We start from the raw sequence: 23,794 nt of genomic DNA on the forward strand, positions 1-23,794 counted from the left end.
GCCTCGCCTGCACTCCCTACTGGGATCAAACCGGGACATGTGCCCTGACAGGGCATCAAACCTGCTACCTCTTACTGCATGGGACGACACTCAACCAACTGAGCCACACCGGCCAGGGGATAGTCTTAACTATCACTAATCAATCTTGAAAATTTGGACAACACTAATTTTCCCTCAGCTTCAGAATTTTCCTTTACAAATAAGGGTCTCTATCCTTGCTACTCAAAGGGCCATCCATAGAACAGCAGCATAAAGCTGAGCCTGCCTAAGTCTTGGAAGAGCATATCTTGGGCCTCACTCTAGACCTAATGATCAGAATCTGCATTTTAGTAAGACCCCCAATAAATTAATATATACATTAAAGTTTGAGAAGCACTGGTCTAGATAATCTAAAAAGGTTTTCTTCCAACTTCAAATGTTTCAATGATTTTTCTCTTATTCGAAAATTCCGTATTTGCTAGTTATATTATAATCTCTTATAAGAAATTTCTTATATTAAATACAGTAAATAAACCTCAAGCAGTACTCACTATTAAATATTTAAGAAGATCGGCTTATGGTTAAGAATCTTTCTTTCAAACCTGCAGTAAAGTTACAAGTCCCTTTTTCATATAAGTTAAGGCCTCGCCAGCAAACTAAGACATAAACATATGTAAACATCTATGAATCAAGACTTTGCCACAACAAATTTGTTTTCCTCCCTGAAAAGGAAGCAAATTTGTGCACATAAAAAATTCCTAAAGAAAGAACATTTTAAGGTGAAGCAGTAGAGGTATTTATACTCAAAGTTACAGGTGAATGCCCCCTGCATGAGGAAACCAACTGAATACTTTTTTTTTTTAATATATTTGTATTGATCTCATAGAGGAAGGGAGAGGGAGTGATGAGATAGAAACATCAATGATGATGGGAATGAGCCTGCAACCCGGGCATGTGCCCTGACCGGGAATCAAACCATGACCTCAGGATTCATAGGTCGATGCTCAACCACTGAGCCAAGATGACCAGGTCAACTGAATACACTTGACTCAAATGCAGGAATGGTTGTCCCAAGTTTAAATCACAATGAGCAGCCTACACTAAGGTAGAGCTTAGAAAAGACAGATTTAATTTCAGGTACTTATCAAGAAGAAAAAAGTTCTTTGACAGAATCTTTATTCCCAATCTTTAATTTAAAAATATCTAAATATATCTATTCAAGGGTCAAAACTGCCAAGAGTAAAAGAACAATGCAGAAATCTTTATTCCCAGAAAATTCAGTACCAAGAGAAAAAAAGGGATTTGGCTAAGACTGGAAAAAGATTAATTTAAAAACAAACAAACTATACTGTGCTTGAGTTTTCATAATAGTAAAGCCAAAATATAATATCTGAGCTACAAAGAACTCAAACATTAATTCCAAATGTAAATGGTTCAACGGATGTAAATAGCATTCTCAACAGTAGCCATATTTGTTTCATCTCCTCCCATGTCTTATATGTGTGTTTAAAAAAGCTTTCTAGCCCTAACCCGTTTGGCTCAGTGGATAGAGCATCGGCCTTCGGACTCAAGGATCCCGGGTTCGATTCCGGCCAAGGGCATGTACCTTGGTTGTGGGCACATCCCCAGTGGGGAGTGTGCAGGAGGCAGCTGATCGATGTTTCTCTCCCATCGATGTTTCTAACTTTCTATCCCTCTCCCTTCCTCTCTGTAAAAAAATCAATAAAATATATTTTTTAAAAAAGCTTTCTAGATTCAGCATTTATCAAGAATCTATATTGTAGAGTTGTACTGTCCAATACATTATTCCCTAGTCATACGTAGCTGTTGACCATTTGAAATGTGGGATAGTCTAAACTGAAAGGTAGTCTAAATGTAAAACACAAAATGGATTTCAAAGTCTTAGTATGCAAAAAAGAATATACACTATTTTTTATACTGATTAAGTATTTTGGATACATTAAATAAAACTTATTATTTATTAATTTTACCTTTATTTGACTACTAGGAAATTTAAAATTACATATGTGGCTTACATTTGTGACACACATTATATTTCTATTGAGCAACATTGTTCTAGACAATCACCAGAACATATGCACATTTTTAAGAGAGCTCACCACAAACTTTTGTAAGAAGACACTGAAAATTCAAAACAACTTATTTTAGGCCTCAGATACTAAAGCCTGAAATGGTTATTTTAACTTGATGACATACTAATGAAAAACTGTTATCTATAAAGTTCTGGCATTTTTGTAATGCATTCATCACAACCCTGAAGTTAAAAACAGAGAATTTATTGCCTTAAACTTAGAATCCACTAAGATGTCAGTGATCTATTTTAGATGACAATTAGAAATTCAATCCTTTTTGCTGCAAACTGCTTTTTCAAAGCAACATACTGTTTCCTATAATCTCTATAACTTTCACAATTTCTCTTGCATATATGGGAAACTGACAGTTTCCTTTTTGCCTGAATTCTTCCTCCAGTCAAGCAATCATACAACCTGAGTCTACGAGCATCCCATCCTTTACCACATCCCACCCTCACCCGTTTCTTCAAATATAAACCAACTAATGCAAGATATCCTTCACACAGCCCCAAAAGGATCATATTTTTAACTTTGATATTTTATTTTTAAGTAAGATGAATAGAAACACAAATGCAAGCATTAATGAAGACTAACAACAAATGTTTAGGTATTTTGGTACTTATATGTAAAACCATGTGTAAAAAAAATCCTAAAACTGAGAATTTTTATTTGATTTCAAAATACTCATACAAATGAGCTTTGTTTTTAGCACATCTTTGAGCAAGATACTGTGACACAATGACAGTATATGAACTTCAAATTTCAGTTTCCCATAAATGAAGTTTTATTGGAACACAATCATGTTTACTCATTTATATGCTGTCTAAGGCTGCTTTGATGCTACAACGGTAGAATTGAATAGCTGTAAGAGAAACAGTATGGCCTGCAAAATCTAAATTATTATGTGGCCTTTCACATAAAAAGTTTGCCAACCCAATACAGAGAATAATTATCACATTCCATATGGGTTTCTATTTATTGGCTGAAGGGTTGCCTCGAGTAGACAGATATTGGGCAAGATCCCTCCCCCATTCCTACCCTGACATGAACCAGATTGGCATTCTGACCTAACTAATATATAGTAGGCTCCTGCATAAGATTTCATTTAAAGAGGTTCTAAGACTAAATAAAAAGATATGAAAATCAAGAAGATAATATCTGATTCAGCATATGAACTAAAACTTATACTGAAATACGTTGCCAAATAGGTTATAAAGTGTTTTAAAATGGGGCTTCTGGGTTGGTTATGGTATGGATCTCCACTCCTTTGTCAGGAGGATCATTCAAAGTCCTTTCAGCTCTGATTCTTAAATGAGTCCAAGATAAAATTATATAAATTATATATTTCTTCTATCACTCAGACATAATTATAGCTTCCTTATGAAGAAAATTAAACCTGTGATGTACTATACTATAAAATATAGATCATTCCAAGGCAGACAATTATCCAAAACATAGTAATTGGGAAATATGCCTGTTGTTTATCTTGATTGGAATTCTGTTTTAACTCTGTTTTTAAGGTAGGAGGGAGGCTATTAGGTAAGCACCTGTGTCACTTTACATTGTTCATTTATATACAAATGATGGCTAACTGCTCTCTTTGACAATGAAGAAGCATACAATATACTTGTTTTACTTTAGTAATTTGATCTTGGCTATCAATAAAAAGGCTTTTAATGTTCAAGTCTTATAAAAAGTTTATCAATTATGTTTAGATTTTTATTTTGTCAGTGAGATCAAATTCCTGGTTCACTTGAAGAAGTAACAATGCTATGCATAACTGGCTGTGTTTCTCAGGTCACTCACATGCAGGGTAGACAACCGGCTCAGTCCCACAAGGACAAGAGTAAACTAGTACTGATACATTATTATTGTCGGTTAACAAGCCACTGACAATTTCAATTCCCAAGGAATATAAATTATCTTTTAAGCCTGTGTATTTTACACACAAATTTATAACCTACACACCTCATCTGAGGACAATAAATGACAACTACTTTTTCATTATTGTTTTTATGGTCAAAGTGCTAAATTTACAGATAACTTAAATGCAATTTTAAAACCAGCTTTCATAACATATGCCATAGTAAATAGCAAGCCTGATAATACTGGCAATGGAGATAGAAAAGCTGATTTACAAAGTCATTCCTTTTCCACAGTTTTAATCTAGACAAAATACACAATGGTATATGATTTTGCACTTATTATTTCAATATTTATTTACTAAAGAAGAGGAACAAAATGTTTTGGTTACATTAAATCTCTCCTTACCAACCTCATTTTTATACTCTGTTATTGCCTCCTAATATTTTCCCTTCCCAAGGGGATTCAAGATTAAGGAAAAGCCCCTCTGCCCTCCAGTCTACAATTAACTTACCTTTTATTTTTTTACGAACAAAATGCTTGGATTTCTCAGAGCCATCTTTTAACATTTAGGTTCTAAAGCTTAGGCAGGTAAAACATAGTTAGGTCTCTATAGTAGGGGACTTTCGTCCACTGGTGTTTAATATACACCATACAAACTAACTGCTAACATAAATCTATTCTAAGGTAATTTATGCAACATCTTAAGACTGAAAATAAATTTTGAATTTTTGCCCCCTTCTCTACAACATAACCTCCTTAAAGCCTCTTAATTACATTAGATGCTGGAAGTAAACCAGCTAAGTAACAACCAAAATTAAAATTAAAAAAGAAAGAGAAAAGAAATGTAGACATTTATACCTGAAAACTTACCTTGATCCTGTCATAGGACCTCTTCCATCCTTGTCATATCCCCCACGCCCTCTACCTCCTCCCTGTGACCCGCCATATCCTCTATTATCTTCTCCATACCTACTCACATCACGACGGTCATCTATAAAAAAGAAAATATGTGCATAAATAAATAACTATTCTGATTTCTAACACAGACTTCCCACAACAATCTTAAATGGCTCTTTAGGTTACACTATTATGTCCTTTGGAAAATGGCATATGTGCACAGAACTCAAATGCAAGTCATCATAAAACCATCTGGAATTAAATGTGCTCAGGAATTATATTTGTGTCAAACAGTTAAAGTCAGACAGCAAAATGGTGATGGTGATGTAGAATAGTTTGAGTTAAAGTACAACATTAGTGTACATAGCATGCACAAGGCAGCCAATGGATGTTTCTCTCACATCCATGTTTCTATCTCTCTCTCCCTATCCCTTCCTCTCTCTCTAAAAATCAATTTAAAAAGCATTTTAAAAGTTTAACTCTCCACGTATAAATTAAAACTGAACTTTTGCCTTTTCTTGGCAAGGACAGATTCCTAGCTATCAGTTGTATATGTAATGTGCTATCAGAAAAGAAGAAGGAATGACTGGTCCTTTTAATATGAGGTCAGAGAAAGCTAATATAGAATCATAATTTCCCCAAATCAAGTATACTACCACTTCCAAAAGAACTGATAACAGCAGCATTTGCCAAATGATCAAAGTTGTCTAAGACAAAAAGGAAATTAATGTATCAGCAATCCAAAAGTCATGTGACCATTTGGGAATCTCCAAGAAGCTGAAATAGGAATCTAAACTAATTTTGATAGCCATGAGAGAGAACATATGGTCACAGTCACTCCGAACTTTTACAGTTGAAATCCTATTTGGGTTTTGTGGGTGTGTTTTTTTTTAAATCCTCACCTGAGGACATGCTTACTGATGAAAGAGAAAGAGAGAGAGAGAGAGAAAGAGAAAGAGAGAGAGAGAAAGAGAGAGAAAGAGAAAGAGAAAGAGAAAGAGAAAGAGAAAGAGAATAACAAAGAGGAAAGAAAAAAAAATCTGCATTTGTTAACATAGGGCAAAGAGAGTTTATTTGTCCAGTCAGACAGTCTAAGGCAACACTCAAATAAGGCTGCAGAAACCGCAATCAGAACACTGACGTTTTAGACAGCCATAGAAGGTGACTCGGGACCCAGACAATAGTTGCATAAAACCCAACTAGGGAATGAATCTACAACCCAGGTATGTGCCCTGACCCAGAATTGAACCCAACAACCATTTGGTGTATGGGACGATGCTCCAACCAACTGAGCCACACTGGCCAGGACTCCTATTTGGGTCTTTTAATCCAAAACTCAATATGTAAGTAATTCTGTAAGTAAAGAAAAAAAATAAGAGGTTAGTATATCTTACCTTGTGTGTGGTGGCTGTAATTTTCCCTTTGTGAATGGTAGGACTGCTGGTTTTGATTATAGGAATCATGCTGCTGGTCATAATTTGACTGCTCATCATATGAACTTTGATGATCATAGCCTGACTGCTGGCCATACGAATCTTGTTGACCATAGTTTGACTGGTCATATGAAGGCGCTCTTCCACTTTGGCTAAACAGAAATCAAGAACTTGAGAGTTTTTATAGAAGGATTATGCTTACTGTAGCAAGTCGACTGAGACTGACATAAAAGGCCTGACTAGCTAGACCTGACCCATATTAACTACTTTTTTGTGGTGAAAATCATTTGGTTCTTTTATCTATAAAGTCTCCTTTATCACCAATAGAATGACCTTCAAACAACAATTTAACTATCCTTGAAGAGGTGCCACATTATGAGAAAAACCATATGCACCTTTGAAAATAGTGAAGCAACAAAATCAATATGATTTTTACATCTTCTTAAATTAAAAAGTTAAAGGTGCTACAAAGTACAGTAGTGTCAATTCTTTAACACACATGCCACAAGTACTGAGTCCTTTTAATAATTATACTGAAAGGCTCTACATCACCTAATTTTAATCTCATAATGGTTTTTTTAATGTAAAATATCTTTTTAAAAAATATATATTTTATTGATTTTTTACAGAGAGGAAGGGAGAGGAATAGAGAGTTAGAAACATCGATGAGAGAGAAACATCAATCAGCTGCCTCCTGCACACCCCCCACTGGGGATGTGCCTGCAACCAAGGTACATGCCCTTGACTGGAATCGAACCCAGGACCCCTCAGTCCGCAGGCCGTCGCTCTATCCACTGAGCCAAATCAGTTAGGCAATATCTCATAATGTTTTAAGGACTACTTTTTTTTTTAATTTCAAAGAGGAAGAGGGGGGAGAGAGAAACATTAATGATAAGAGAGAATCACTGATCAGCTGCTTCCTGGACACCTCCTACTCAGGATCAAGCCAGCAACCTGGGCATGTGCCCTAACTGGGAATGGAACCGTGACCTCCTGGTTCACAGGTTGACACTCAACCACTGAGCCACACTGGCAGGGCAGGACTACTTTTTATAATTATCTTTAGAACCTACAGTACATTCTCTTTATTTTTAAAATGTATATTTACTTAGAAGCATTCAGAATGTCAATAAAACAGCTGCAACATTTTTTGCAATTAGAGTGGTATAGTCAGTAACGGAACAATTATTTTGTATAAGCTGCATCAGACAACTGAAGATGAAAAAACTACCATCCCTATATACGTGCTGTGCACCAACAAGAACCTGCTTTAAATTGCCATACGAATATACAATTCCCATACTATACCAGGAAAGTTAGTGGCTATTGAAAACATCCGTAGGACAGGGATATCTAAAGACATTTGGTAGTGTGTTAACTATAGAAAAAGAGACGCTGTACAGCTTAAAAATAAACCTTACACAGCTTACATTTCAAATTTTTTCTTTAAAAGGAATTAGTTGTGTACAGGGGGGGGTTAAATGGTTTTATAGACAAGAAAAAAACTGCACTAAACCCAACTTATTCATCATCACATTCTTCTTCATCTTAAGAGTACATTCTTTTAATTATCTTCAATGATAATATATTTTAGAAAACAGGTATGCATTTAGGTATTTATAGTGTGCTGAGTGAGAAAAAGGGAATTCGCTTTGTGATGCCATTTTTTTTATCTGAAAAGAAGTCTAACTACCAAATAATAACATTGCTTTCTTATTATCTCTGGCAATTCAAAAAGGAAATTCTAAGTATGTTCTTTGCAATATGCCTATTAATTACCTGCCTTCGGATGGGGATGTTGAAAGGAACACTTAATTGGATTTGAGTTCTAATATTTACTTTTTTAAAAGGTCTATAAGTGAATAGCCACATCTTATTCTGCATCCGATAATCAGAACAATCAGTATGTTTCCCAACTTCCTACTCAAAACATATTATATTAATGGTCAGAACCCTAGCACTTCACTTTTTAAATAGTTGCGTTTAATCTCTAGTCAGTGTGCATACAAGAAGCAACTAATCCTATATAATAAAGAGCTAATATGCTAATTAGACTGAACAGCAGAACGACCGGTCCTGAAGGAGGAGCTTCCTGATGAAGCTACGGCTGCTAGGGCCGAGCCCCTTGCATGCATTTTGTACATTGGGCCTCTAGTAAATACATAAATAAGTGGAATAACAAATCAATGTTTCTCTCTCTCTCTCCCTTCCTCTAAAATCAATTTTTAAAATATTTTTAATTGGTTGTGAACCGAAATCTAACATTTCTCTTTGGTCTACATTTACGTGTGACACTTCCAAAAATGTATCTTTATAAAAGGGTTCTTCTTAAGTTTAAAACTTACTGTAGGGCTTGAAAAGTTCTTCCTTCCAATGTAGCATGCTTTCTGGACATTAGCCCCTACATTTGTACTCTCTCTCTACTTTTCAAAGCACTCTCATTAAACTGATAGTCTGAACTCGCAAATCTTTCCCCATTGCCTCTATTTGAATTTCACTTAGAATAATTTTCTTTGCTGCAAGAGAAAATACTAGTGACTATAGTTTTTCCTTCATTGTTTTAGCTGTATAACCTGACAAACTATGTGATCTTAACAGCTTTTCTTTAATTTTATAAAATGGAGATAATTACTGGTACTATCTTATACTGGTGTTCAAGGATCAATCAAATTAGAGAATACAAAAGCATTTCACAAAATGTAAAGAACAATAAAAAAAAGCAAATCACTATTATTAAAATTAATAATAAGTACAGACTCCTCAAATCTGAAAGTTAAAAAAAAAACCAATAAGCTCTGACTGGTATGGCTCAGTTGGTTGAGCATCATCACCCCATGTACTGAGAGGTCTCAGGTTTAATTTCCAGTCAGGGCATATACCCAGATTTCAAGCTTGATCCCCAGTAGGGAGCATGCAGAAGACAGCCAATCAATGTTTCTCTCTCTCTCCCCCCGAAAAACAGTATATTTTTAAAAAACCACAACTATAAAACCAATAAACTTGCTGGCAAATATTCACATACTTACATTAATAAAATATATTTTAGGGTATCTAAACAGGTCTTGGCACTTTTTAAAATATTTTTGTCCCTCAAAAAAATGATACATTAAAAATAGTTAAAAAATAAAATAGAAATAAAAGCATTGAAAAGTCTTTTATAGGTAAGTTTTTATTTAATCTCAGGCATAAAGGAGAGGTCAAGTTTTTCTTTCATATGCATTCATTTACAGCTAAAAAATCATTTTACAAATAACACATCATAAGTATTAAATGATAATGCTGACAATTTCCACACTCTTCATAACAATAACACTGTGAAATTCATACTCCATCAAAACATTTCTGAAAAACATGTTTAGTTAGGAGTATATTGCTGAAACCTGTTTAATACGCGAAGTATTATTTCCACTGCCCACCACAATCTCAGTACTTTTACTGTTTCCTTACCCTCCTGATGATTCCGTGTTTTGCTGTCCCTGGTTATTATAAGATTGCTGGCCATATGAGCTCTGTTTTTGATTCTCATAACCACCGTAGGATTGTGAGTAACCTAAAGATTGGATGGATATACCACTTAGTAAAGCTTCTGATTTTTTTAATTTGTAAAGTAGCAAATTTAACAAACCAGTCCAACCTGATTGGCTTTGTCCATAATTGGAGTAGCCGCCATAGTTCTGTCCATATGAGGAATCAGTAGTTTGCCCATAACCAGAATAGCCCTGAAATTTAGGTAAATACAAGTTTCATTACCTACTTAAGATAAAAATAACTATTTATAAAGAACACAATTTGTATTTTAACCTACTTGTGGTGCTTGTCCATAACCTTGATTGCCTTGATTTCCATAGGAAGAATAACTGTAAAAAGAAGAAGAAAAAAAGGATGTACTACTTGAAAGAAATTTGCTAACATTGGCACTAGCAAATTTAACAGCTTGAAGAACCCTATCCTCATTTTCAAAATAAGCTTCTTTTCTGAGAAACTGTCAATCTGCCCATCTCTTGAGTGTAAATTGAAACATGATGATCAAAGACTACTAAAGACATAAATGAAGTCATTCCCAGGCCTTTTGGATGCCAAACAAACACCAAAAGTTTTCCTTTGATAATCCCCCACAATTAAACAAAACTTCACCAGAGATGGAAAATCTCTTCACCAGAGAATTATGCTTGGAAGGTGGGGAAGGAGGGACAATAAGGCAGCAAAACCCGTAACAAATATCTGACAGAAAAAAATGATGATTGTCAGTGCTTTAATCAATTTTTTATGTTTTGACATATTAATTTCTTCCTACTATTTGCCTTAAATCTGCCTTTCATTTCCTAGAAAAGGCACAGGGCAGCACTAAAAGTTTAATTTTCGTGCCATGGTAATTAGAATTATGTGTATCTTCAGAATAGTATCATAAAATAAGATTATTTTGTATCCCCAGTGTCAAAACACAGGCTGGAATACAATTTGACTGAATAAATGTAACTTCCTCAGATTTGAAGAAGTGTCTTTAATTTTGCCTAACAAGTTCTAACAAGTCAAAAACAAACTTTCTAACTATATGCCAAAGGAAACTTAAAACATTTACAAAAAATTTTACCATTTTAGAGCTTTCAAGTGCTAACAAAATTTAATTTTGAGAAATCTATTTCATTGAATAAACATTTGCTAGCTGCCTACTATGAGATTAGCACTATCCTATGAGAATAAAAAATTAAATCAGTTTTCATGAACCAATATCTGAGATGCTATCCTGAGTATCTCAAAGTGAACTACAAAACATTTATAGTATAAGTTGAAGGCTGTATTTCTAGTAAGCATGAGAACTCTACTACATGTAAACATTCACATAAAAATATACTTTTTATTGTGAGCATGATGAGTCTTTAAAAAATGCTAACCATTTCTATTATAGTGCTTCTAGAAAATCTGTTCCAAATGAACGTATTACATACAATAAAAATATGAAATGCTTTTTCTAAGAACCTATTATAGTTCATTGCTTAAATCCTTTTAATAATTGTTTCTTTTTTAAATTTTCCAAAGAAAACAATCTTTACAATACCTGTAAGGTTTGTTTTAATCTCCAGGAGGCATCTATATTCACTGATTCAGTCTTTCAAAAAGGGAGGAAATGTTTCACAGCACCTATTTACAAAGGCTGACTCTTTTCCCTTGCAGAGCTAATATTTAACTCTCTTAAGACATCCGAATACCAAATCTCAAGTGGGAAGGCCTGACTAAATTCATCTTTTTTTCAGTTCTACTCTTTCATGGTATTAAAACGTATGTATACTTTACCTTTGCTGCTCACCCCCAGACTGACCGTAACTTCCAGAATCTAAAACACATAAAAAGAATTTTAAATCTGATTTTAAATTATGCTTCCCTCAAAGGCTGGTTTTAGACCTTATAGAATAATGTGATAAGAAAATGTCATATAAAGAAACTACAGAAAGAAAAAACAAAATTAAAAATATTGTGCAAGGAGAAATCTGTACAAATAGTATTTGCTGTTTATAGTACCTATATCTTTGAAAACAACTACTACACAAACGTGTCCCAATGGTCACAAGGACCAAGTGATCAAATGTGAAATGATCAGTGAAAAATCCATCCTTTTAACAAAAACTCAAAAGCTCAAGCTAAATTACCTTTATATACAAAGAGACATCTTGAAACTAACCAGGACCAAAAAGGGGGAAGATACTCTGACAAGATAAATGCCAGGATTACATTTACTTCCATATCCTTCTCAGCCTAACATCTTTACCATTCCCTTGTACTGATTGCCTTGGCTGTCAGCAGCAACAAAAACATCTGTGAAGACTTGATAAAAGCAGCTATTACTTGTTTAAATATAACTTTACCAAGCTTTCAAGGTCTTAGCCAATTGATATAGCAACTCAGCAACACCTACTTCAAGCTTCCTTTTTGGTAATAAAATCTACCAAGAAAGGCATGAATTGAGTAATATATGTCAAAAAAAGAAAAGTATTTTCTCAATACTTCAAAATGTATGCTTTATCAAAAACTTTTTAATAGGCTCTATCCTTCAGGCTCCTACTCAGAGTCAAATGAATGACCTATGTTTATTAATGATGAATAAGAGCAATATACTATAAGATGTCTAACCACTATACTGTACACCAGAAACTAATATGAAAGGATGCTGAATGTAAACTATAATTAAAATATAAATGTTTTAAGAGTATTATATGAAATACTTTCAAGCAAAAAATGACACTTAGTCAAACTGCTGATCATTAGACCCAACCTCACCCAATTTGAAACACAACCATTTGTTGGACAGTTCTGAAAACCAACCAAAAATTAAATCAGTGACTTTTTCATTCAACTCATATAAAGTTACAGTATGAAAACATTATTATACAATAAAAGTGTAATATGCTAATTAGACCAGACATCCTTCCGGATGTCCTTCCGGACAACCTTCCAGACGAAGCCAGGGCTGCAGGGGAAGCCCAGGTCCCTGCCGGCAGCTAGAGGGAAGCCCAGGTTCCAGGTGCCGGAGGGAAGGCGCGTGCCAGCAGCCGGGGGGAAGGAAGGCCTATACTCTTGCATGGGCCTCTATAGTTACTAACTGGGTAACATCAAATTTGGCTCTTTCCTAGGTTTTCCAATCAGACTGAAATTATTTTTTAAGCCTTAATTATAAGAATATTGAATACAATCCTGACACAAACTACTCCTATGAATGTTAAAGACATAAAGCTACTTGAGATAAAAAAGAAAAAACTGCATCACTGCCATGCCCATGGTAGTAAGTGACTAAATTTATAGCTAAGCAAGTTAAGAAAAACATGAAAAGGATAAAGACTCTAACTAGACCATAGCAATTATATGCATCTATCAAATGAGGGGAAAGTTAGCTTTAATCAAATAAGAAACGGAAAAGAATTATTGGGGGGGCAGGATAGGTGTAATGTGAATAAAATTTAAGATACTTTAGGGATGCATGCTGGTCAAATTATATCCAAAAGTATGAATGTGATTTCTCTGTGACAAGAGTGGAGTCTAGGATCTCAGTATACAGTGGGGCCTTGACTTACGAGTGTCCCGACTAACGAGTTTTTCAAGATACGAGCAGTCTCTCGGCCGATATTTTTCAGGTTACGAGCCAGCTTCAGATACCCCACCACTAGCTGGCGCAGCGAACCTCACAGTGAATGCCACAACATCAGCCCAGCATCACGTGTCTCACTCGTTCACTTTAAGTTACAGAGTTCCGTCACAGAACGAATTAAACTCGTAAGTCAAGGCCCCACTGTATATCCCTTTGATTCAGGCAAAATTATGGAAGTGCACAACACATAGGTCATGTGTTCCTAGCTCAAATCTAGTATTGAGTCCTTAACTGTAACCTAGTCACTTCAGCCCTGTGAAATTGTCTTCAGCTAGCTGACTTTAAAACTGCAGAAGAGAAATGTTATTAATTTTACACTGTGAAAAAAAAATAATAAAATAAAACTGCTGAAGATATAAAAATAAACCTTTTGACCAATAAGTCTGACCCTTAGTATAAATACTTGAGTCTGATACAGATGTTTATATTCATCTGAGAAAATCAGTTTATAATTATTTAGGGCATTTCAAACAACTGCTCATTACAAGTAGACACCTGGGCCTTGTGTCTGGACCCATGAATTATTTATAAGTGCTTTTACTTCCAAGTGTATAGGGTTTGATTCTCTTTGTTTTTGTCTTCTAATTATATTCCATTGCAGTAAGAAAAGGCATTTTCTATATTATTCCTAGTATTTGTTAGGATTTGCTGTTTTGTTGCTTTTCCTCCTTGAAAAAAAACTTTACTTGCATAAATATCCCTATGTGCTTAAAAAGAACTGTGTATTTCTGTTAAATGAATTCCCCAAGTCTATAAGATGATGCTTATTAGTTCTATCATTCATATTCTTACTAATGTTTGGTCTGCCCAACCTATTAATTACAGAGAGGCAGGTTTAAAAACTCTATTTGACTATCATTTTTTTGGCTTTCATATTGGCTATAATTAATGTTAGGCACATAAAAGTATCGTTTTATATCTTCCTGGTGAATTTCCTTTTAACATTCATTACATAAAAACTATCATTTAAAATGTCCACACATTATTCTGCTGGTAACATAATCGCCTTTTTGTTTTTTTCCTGCTCAATCTTTTCCAATCTCTATACTTTCAACATTTCTTATATTTTAGGCATATTTCTGAACAGCACATTTAGATCATTTTATTCCAATGTGAAAAATCTTTGTCTTTAAATTGTTTCTGTACTTTTACTATTGTTACTTTTCTTATTTCTACCCACTAATATTGGACTTTCTACTTACCAGGGTTGGTGTTTTTATTCCTTTTAAACTCCTTTCCTGCCTTCTATTGAACGTTTACATTTTCCTTTTACTACTTTATAAGTGATACCTTCAATTTGTTTTAATAAGTCACCATTCATAATTATGTTCAATTTTAACATGTATTCTTGGCAAAGTTCAAAATGATCTTCAACCTCCGTTAGAATATAAGAATCTTAATAACATGCCAATCAGCCTTCACCTATTATTTTGCTCCACTTTTCCCCCATTCTTTTGCTGCCACGTTCTTAAAATCTCTAAATGTAATCATTTTCATCTTCAATAATTTGCTTTTTGTTTACTGTTTGCTTCCGCCACATTATTTATTTTGCATTCTACTCCTCCATTCCAGATTTAACACATTTTATTAGTTCTGTAAGCCAAGATATAAAAGTGGCAGTCTTAGTCTTATTTTGGTAAAAATTTCAAAATCAATGGTTATTTTTCCTCTAAATTCCAAGGATTTCAATATTTTCCAGCTTAAAGTTTTAAGTCTCTCAATCTTACCAGTTTCCTATTCCCTCTAGTAGGTTTGTTATTGGTATTTCAATTTGCAGCTTTACATGTGTATCTAGCTATGACTTTTGTTTGAAACCATTACCTAATTTTTTAAAAATCATCAGTTTTGTAAAATTATCAACCATCTTTTAATTCTTCCATTTTCTCCTCAAATTTCTATTCAATGTATGACAGGACTCCTCAATCTACTTGACATGTTTCTTTTTTTTTTTTGACATGTTTCTTAATCTTTCATTTTTCACCTCCATATCCTTCCTGAATTGAATTCTGGGTAAATTATATCACATCTTCCCCTTCACTATTTCTTCTACTAGGTCTATCTACAATTCAATTTATTCTTTTTTTTCTATTTCTAGAAGTTGTACTTGGTTCTTTTTCAAATTTACATGTGGTTTTTCATAGTATCTCGGTCTTAGGGTTGATTTCTTCTTTTAGGTTTTTAATAATTTCAAACATAATATTCACTTTCAGATTACCTATTAGGGGTTCTAATCCCATTTGTCACTAACACTCATTTTGGTGAATTGTTTATCCTAGAGTTCTGCAATTTTCTTACTGTGAACTTATCTTTTCTAAGGCATGTTTTTTCTATAAGATGTCTTGTGACCTAGGATGTGAAATTTCCTCCAGGAAAGGTTTTTCATTTGTTTCTACAGTCAAACCTCATTTCTGGGACATCTCTCATCTCAAACAATTCAGTTCTCAACCAAACTGTTCACAGAAAAAAATGTGGAACCGAATTTTGTTTTCTCGACTAGTCAACCCTTTCATACTGATACCTCAGCATGACAAAAAGCAGCTCTCTGACAACAAAGGAGATAATGCTTTTGTTGCTGGGAAAATCATAAAACAAAGAAGTCAACAAGAACGCTAATGCTGCCCAGCTGGTGTGGCTCAGTGGTTAAGCATCAATCTATAAACCAGGAGTTCACAATTCATTTCCCAGTTAAGGCACATGCCCAGGGTTGAGGGCTCAGTCCCCAGTAGGGGACATGCTGAAGGCAGACTATCAGTGATTCTCATCATTGATGTTTCTATCTCTCTCCCTCTCTCTTCCTCTCTGAAATCAATAAAAATTTATTCATTTTTTTTAAAGAGTGCCAGTGTTACTAAGGGTGTAAAAGAAACAATGATCACAGGCAATTGAAAAGGTAGAAAAACTATTGTGTTGCCTTGGATAAAAGAAAAGCAGTTAGCCAGCCAGTGACAGCATTTCAGAGGCAGCAATATGTGGAATAGCAAAGATGCTGCATGCTGACCTGAGACACCCCTAGAGTGAGTATTAAAAGTGATTCCTTTAAGGCTGGTAGGGGTGATTCGGTAAATTTAAGAAAAAAGGCCCAGCCAGTGTGGTTCAATGGTTGAGCATCTACCTATGGACCAAGAGGTCACCATTCGATTCCCAGCCAGGGCGGGTTGTAGGCTGGATCCCCAGTGTGGGGCATGCGAGAGGCAGCCAATCAAGGATTCTCTCTCATCATTGATGTTTCTGTCTCTCTCCCTATCCCTTCCTCTCTGAAATCAATAAAAAAAGAGAGAAAAAAAGGTATACTTGAAGAAATTAATCTTTAAAGTTTAATTCAAGGTTAAGAATTTTTTAATATCTTGGAAACAAGAAATTGAATAAATATCTTCAGACATAAAAAAGGATGCATAATTTAGATATAGGTATAATTCTACTACAGAAAAGTGTATGAAATAGCCAATAATTATCCTTTCTCTTGTCTATTTTTTATATATACATTTTATTGATTTCAGAGAGGAAGGGAGAGGGAGAGCTGGAAACATCAATGATGAGAGAGAATTCTTGACCAGCTGCCTCCTGCACACCCCACACTGGGGATTGAGCCCACAACCCTGGCATGTGCCTGGACCCGGAATCAAACCATGACCTCCTGATTCATAGGTCGATTGATGCTCAACAACTGAGCCACACTGGTCGGGCAATTTTTCATTATTTTACTGTACATTTCTTTCCTTTTTGTTAAATTTTCATTTACATTTGATGTTCTTTTTGTTTTTAAAGTGTTTATAGTTTAAACAGTACAATAGACATGTACTAATATATAAGAAAGGTTAAAACAGGGAATCATTTTGGCACCTGGAACTAATTAATTCAATTTGCATTACCTATTTCTAAAAGGGAAAAAATGATTTGGTTCTCGAACAAATCGCTTCTCAAACAGCCTTCCAGAATGAATTAAGTTTGAGAACTGAGGTTCCACTGTACCAGGAGCCCCAAGGTTATTACCAACCCAGAACCACTTTTTATCTTGATTTCCTTAAGGTTCTTGGGCCCCATAACTAGCCTAAATATACATCCAAATTGTATGAAGCACAGGTTCCAGTTTACGAATTCTCAGAACTTTTTCACTCCAGTCCAGGCATTCTTGTTATCTCTTATGCTGGTAGGTACAAGTTTTTTCCAGTTCATTCTTTCACCAAAGGTACAGTCCTTCAAACAGCCAAGTCTTATGTAAGGGTCTTAGTTCCCATTACCTAGCTTTAATGGTCTCAAGACTTCATCTCCTGTCCAGTTTTAGTTACTTGGGCAATGAAATCATTTCTAAATGATGAGATCCATACACTCCTCTCCAGGGCAACCACCAAGTTAGCATAATAGTTTTTACTTCGCTTCTGGTAGCTGGGGGAACTGTGCCCCTTTTTTGTCAGTTCTTACACTTTTAGGTGTTTATAGATAGAGGATTTTCAAGTTATCTTGGTCTGCTATATTGCCAAAATGAGAAGTAAATTGACCTTTAATTTTTAATATATGTATAACTGATATTAGATTTGTAATTTTAACTTGAAAGATGTTAGATAATTCACATTTGTAAAGAGCATTTGAATGTCTGAGAGCCTGACAATATAATTTTGATTTACTGGTTACACAAGTGCTTATATTTTGTTAGGCTTTATAAGTTTACACTGTCAGGCATCTGGTGTGGTTGAGTCAACTTGACAGATTAAATTTATACGTGTAGTTTGGAATGTTTAAAGGACTTAACTAAATCTAATGCCATTAGTTGTTTAAGGGAGTTTACTATTAAGTTTATTAACAATATTCATCAAAGAACCAGTCAAAAGCATTACCCCTATTTCTTACAAAGTCAAAAGTATTATTTTATACACATTATAATTATGTGATGCTAAGTAGAACTTAAAGATTCTAGCTTAACTGATTTAGATGTGAGCAATCTTAAAATCATTTTCACATGTGAAAACCAATCTTGATGTTAAAAAAAAAAACCTGAAAATACAAAGTGACAAAAATCTGGTGTCTTGGTAATTTGTAAACCAGCTGACACACTGAAACTCTCGGATTTTACAAATGGTAAACCTCTAAAATTTGATTTTCCATAAAAGCTATCTACTGCTATAAAATTAAGCCATCATTTTATACCAACAATTATGTTAAAAATCAAGACCAAGTTTTTAATGAGCACTGTTCCCATTGAAAGCTGGTGAATTTCTCCATGAGGACTGGAGAATATTTCTCTTTAACCATGGATGGATGGGTCACATACCCTCCTGAGGGTATGCTTCTATGTACTTCTGTGGAGCTTTACCAGACTTCATCCCAAATTATGTACCTGGTAAGACGCACCAGCGTCTAGGTACGTCTAGGTACCTTTACGGTAAGGACTTATTTCTTGTTTGAGCAAGGATTACATAGAAACTGAAAGGAGATAAAAAGAAGCCCCCGTCCCCAGGAGATAAATAGTATGGCTTCCTGACATCAATGTTAATCTAAGGAATGTTTATCATCTTCCTCTCCAACCATTTCTTCTTAGCCTACTGCTTCCTTTTTACCACACTGCCAGCCTCCTGCAACACTGGATTACCGGGGGTGTGGTTTTCGGGTTTGAATACACAACAGGTCTCCCTTACAAAAAAAAAAAAATGGAAAAGACTGTCACCAGTCATTTTCATCCCAGCTATTCGACTTTTGAGAAAATGTTCTGCTTTTGCACCTGAAAGGTGGTAGGTACCTTATTCTCATGATGGTTTCTAGCAAGTGGGTAACTGGGTCTCTGCAGCCTGTGAGGCACCCAATGACCGAGGGAGGCGGGCCTTGCGGGGTCAGCTGGGACCGCTACACCAAGAGAACACCCATGTTCCAGGCTTCATATTCTGGGGTTAGCAGGCCCTAGATTGGCTGTCCTGAAGGGACCACGGCCTCTTTTTCTCTTCTACACAACAGGGGGGGAGGCTGCTATCAATGTAAGTGCTTCGTGGAAGGCTGTCTTTCTTGGATCTGTGTTTGCCTGCCGAGAATAGGAAAGGCTCCATTTCAAGTCTTTTAAGTCTTGCAAAAGACTTAAAAAAAAAAATGAACGGGAGAAGAAAGACAAGGGTGAAAAGGAAGCTGAATCTCTTACAAACACCCTCAACTGGAATTCGACTCGTGACGACAGAGGGAATGACGACAAATAGGATTTCGTGGAATGCAACGTCCTTTGGAAAGGGCTCCCAGGGCGCCAAGGCCCCCACCTGATGAATGGGTGAGTCGGGAGGCCCAGCTCCACTTGGTGATTGGGTAAACTGAGGTACGGGGCGGGGAGGCGGCTGGCCCGGGGCCTCGCAGAAAGATCCGAGGCGGCGCGGAGAACCAGAAGCACCGATTCTCACGCTGATGCTTGACTCACGGGCTCCCCCCGCCCCTGTGATGGCGTAGACGGCCTCCGCCCCCCCCGACTCACACACCCTCCCCCGGGAACGGCACGTTGCCTCAGGTTCCAAGGACAGAGCCAAAAGACAGGGGCCCGCAGCGCTCCCGCCGGGATCTGCAGACAGGGAGCGTTGGGAGCGTGCGTCCCTCCAGTCCAACATGGCGGCGGCGGCCGCGTCCGCGCCCCCACCCCCCAGCCTCCCTCAGGGCCGGAGGCTTTTCCTCGGGGCCCTCCGGTGGGCGGGAAGATGGCCCAATCCTGCAAAACCCCTTCTCGCCGCTGCCGCTGCTCGCTGAAAGAATCACCTACCCGACATGACTAACGGCCGCGGCGCCGAGCCCCCACAGCCCGCCGAGAACAAGGAATACGAAAGCCAGGCGGCACAGCGGCCGAAGCGGTACTGAGGGCAGAGCGGCGGGGTGAGCCCGACTGCGGGGCCTCGGCAGCCAATCAGAAGACGGCGGGCGGTACCATCGCGTCACGACCGGAGGGTGGATTCTGTACTAGGACTAGCCTCCAAACCCTGAGGACTTCGGAATCCCTATCAGTTCGCCCCTCCTCGGACCATACCATTATTGAGAGGGAATTGAGGAGAACGTACCAATGCCGCGATCAGGCGGGGGGCAGGAAGCTGAACCTGCTCTTTCTGTCATAAATACAGTCCTGTTTCCTACTCTCTTGGGTCTGATAGAATTTGAGGTTAGGAAGAGAAAGAGGAGAGATCTTGTAAACACAGGTCGTTTGGTTAGAAATGGACTTTCTTCCCCTAAATTTTCGAATGGTATGCCCTAAGTCGCACCGCTGGGGCTTCAGACTGCTTGAGCCACCTGGGGGCGTTCGGAGTCTACGAGCTCCGAGACGGAAAGTCGTGACCAGTTCAGGTACCTAATAGCCTCCCCGTTTGTCCTAACTAGCTTGTCAAGTAAAAAACAGACTACAAGGTAATACTGAAAAAAGCGTGTGCATTCAAACGAAAAATCACACACAGACTGGACTCTGAAAAAAAAAAGGAACAGACTGGACTCTGAGGATGAGGCGGGATGGAGTGCAGAGCTTTAGTCTTCAATGCTATTGTAATACCTAACTCTCATGGTCAGCCACCTTACATTAGCTCATTTAATTTTTGCAACAGGCTGATGAAATGTCATCTCCATGAAACAGAAGATGGAGCAGAATTCACTTGCTCTAGGTCACACAGCAAGGAAATGGCCAACGTGAAATCTGAATCCTCGACACCAGATACCGCTGTCTGTGGGTTCAGCCCTGAGGCTGTGCTGCCTAAAGGGAACTAGAACTCTAGGGTGTGAGACAAAACTGTGAACGCCCAGTGGACACGCAAGGATGTTTTCCCCGAGGGCAAGGTGACATCCGAGGCAAACCAGAGGTGATGAGCAGAAGTTGACCACATAGTTGCAAAACAAGTAAGTCAGTATGTTCAGAGTTGGGCCGCGAGGGTAGAATGGTAGGAGATGAGGCCAGAAAAGTAGCTGAGACCTTGTAAAGTACATGAGAGTCTGTGCTTTACCTTGAAGGCAGTGGGAACCCTTCACCTGGGGATTTCCAGAGGGAGTGGAAGGGAGGAAGGAGGGGGAGAGAAAGAGAAAAACAAACGTAAAGGTGAGAGAGACAGGTGGATTCATTGCCTCCTACGCGTGCCCCTACCAGGGCTGCAACCCAGGTACATGCCTTTTTTTTTTTTAATATTTTATTGATTTTTTACAGAGAGGAAGGGAGAGGGATAGAGAGTTAGAAACATCCATGAGAGAAACCTCGATCAGCTGCCTCCTGCACACCCCCTACTGGGGATGTGCCCGAAACCAAGGTACATGCCCTTGACTGGAATCGAGCCTGGGACCCTTCAGTCCGCAGGCCGACGCTCTATCCACTAAGCCAAACCAGTTAGGGCCCAGGTACATGCCTTTGACTGGGAATCGAACCTATGACCCTTCAGTCTGCAGGTCCGATGCTCTAACTACTGAGTCAAACCAGCCAGGGTGAGACTTGGGACTTTTTTAAAGGATAAGAATATAGAAAGTATTGCTCATCATCAATTCTTTAAGTCTGTGCCACCATTCATCAATGTATTTATTCATGCATGCATTCTTCACTCAATTGCCATCTCATGATGCCTGCTAGGTCTTAGGTCCCGGAAGGCCCCGGAGATAGAAAAATAGGAAGCACCGCAGCCCCTGCCTTTCAGGAATTGCAATCTCCTAACAGGGACAGTATAAACGTGTTATTCAACCCACTACCAAAAATACTCGAATTGGAGGATGCAGAGGGTGCTCTGAAAACACAAAGGAAGGGCGTCTAGGGGACCGAAGGGTTGAGGGTGGAAGGGTCGAGGCGGCATTAAGGAAGACTTCCTGCAGGAGATACCTCCCAAACTGAGCTTTGAAGAAAGAGCAGGAATTCACCAGGGGGTGTATATCAGGAACAGCTTGCTCCACATGCAAACGGCTGTATTTGCAAAGACTAAGAGGGGGCAAAGTTCTGGGAATTGCAAGTGGATTAGTCCGGCTGTTCTGCAGAGTTGCAGGGATGGGGAGTGATTATAAATGAAGTGAAAGAAGTAGGCAGAAGCCACAGCTTGAAGAGCCTTATGTGCCTCGTGAAGGATTTCGGATATTAAATTTCAAACAATGGGGAACCTCTGAGGAATCTAATCAAATGTGTGGCATTTAGTTTTCTATATCCATTCTCTCTTTTAATCTTTTGGATGCCCCATGAAATATAGGTATTGCTGTTATCCGCATTTTGTAGATGAGAACACTGGAGGTGGAATTCTTTAGTTCACACAGCCAATCAAGGACAGAAGCAGAGCTCGAATCTAGGCCTTTGAACCAAGGGCAGTGTTCTTTTTACAATATCCCTGGTCTCCCAAACTTGAAACAGGGAACTCCTCCCAGGTCTGCACTGCTCTGGCGTTTCTTTCCAAGGGTCCTGCTCTACCACAAAAGGACTCACCGATTGAATCCCGTGCCCTCCTGCCTTCCAAGCTTTTGCCTAGGGATGATTATCTGCAACATAATTCACCCAGTCATTCTTTTTTAAAAAATATTTTTTTTTATTGATTTCAGAGATGAAGGAAGAGGGAGAGAGAGATAGAAACATCAATGATGAGAGAGAATCATCAATCAGCTGCCTGCTACAACCCCCCCTCCCCGACTGGGGATCAAACCTGCAACCTGGGCATGTGCCCTGACCAGAATCAAACCGTGACCTCTTGGTAGAGCCATGCAGCTGGGCCACCCAGTCATTCTTCACACTACAAGATCCTGCTCCCTCTACCATGCTGGCCTTAGTCTGCATATTTAGGGAAGACAGCAGGTACATTTTACACATCGGCGTTAGGAGAATGTATTTGTGAAGGTCTCAGTACTGGGCCTGTTTGCCCCTGGTCTAGCCCTCAAGTCCTCACATGGAGACCTGACCCTGCAGCCCCATTTCAGTTTCAGAGATTTCTTCAGGCAGTACCTTCCCACTAGAATCAGTCAATGGGTGTCCTATTGGGCAAGAAGTTGGTAGAAGAAAATGAGGAACCAGGGTTATTTCTCCCACCCCTCTCTGCCATGGAGGAAGGGGTGTGGTGTAGGGTCTCAGGCAGCAGCTGTCTTGTCCAGGGCTCCAGTTTCCATCTTAGACTCTGGCTACTGGACTCCAGGAAGCTTACTCCTCCCTTCATTCCCCCAGCCTCTGGCTGGTAGAGGCCTCTAGCTATTGTTTTAAAAAGAAACAAACAAACAACAGGGCAAAATAGAGTCACTTTTGCTAAACCAAAGCTTTATAACAAACTTAATTGCAATTTCAGCCTCTCCCAGGGGTGGAATTTTAAACCAATCAGTCTGGAATTTCCTGATCCACACTAGTGAGGCAATCTGCCCCATAAGCCCTCTGCCTTCCTCCAGGGCAGCAGTTTTTAAGATTTTTAACTGGTGTGCCACAAGAATTTTTTAAACATGCAATACCTGACTAT

The 23,794-nt window shown here is 37.9% G+C and overlaps 1 protein-coding gene across 1 annotated transcript in view; it reads right to left on the bottom strand.

The window, feature by feature from the left end:
* The window catches only part of TAF15 (TATA-box binding protein associated factor 15), a 35,470-nt gene extending 15,216 nt beyond the window's left edge, over positions 1 to 20,254 (bottom strand). The window contains exons 1-7 of the mRNA XM_015559249.1: positions 20,128 to 20,254; positions 11,561 to 11,600; positions 10,074 to 10,125; positions 9,903 to 9,987; positions 9,716 to 9,818; positions 6,230 to 6,420; positions 4,809 to 4,929 (exon numbers count right to left, since the gene is read on the bottom strand). Of these exons, the coding sequence (XP_015414735.1) occupies positions 4,809 to 4,929; positions 6,230 to 6,420; positions 9,716 to 9,818; positions 9,903 to 9,987; positions 10,074 to 10,125; positions 11,561 to 11,600; positions 20,128 to 20,134 (599 nt within the window). The 5' untranslated portion in view covers positions 20,135 to 20,254. The remainder of the gene's footprint in view (positions 1 to 4,808; positions 4,930 to 6,229; positions 6,421 to 9,715; positions 9,819 to 9,902; positions 9,988 to 10,073; positions 10,126 to 11,560; positions 11,601 to 20,127) is intronic.
* Between the last annotated feature and the right edge of the window lie 3,540 nt (positions 20,255 to 23,794).

Source organism: Myotis davidii, unplaced genomic scaffold (genome assembly GCF_000327345.1).
Source record: "Myotis davidii unplaced genomic scaffold, ASM32734v1 scaffold574, whole genome shotgun sequence".
Taxonomy (NCBI): domain Eukaryota; kingdom Metazoa; phylum Chordata; class Mammalia; order Chiroptera; family Vespertilionidae; genus Myotis; species Myotis davidii.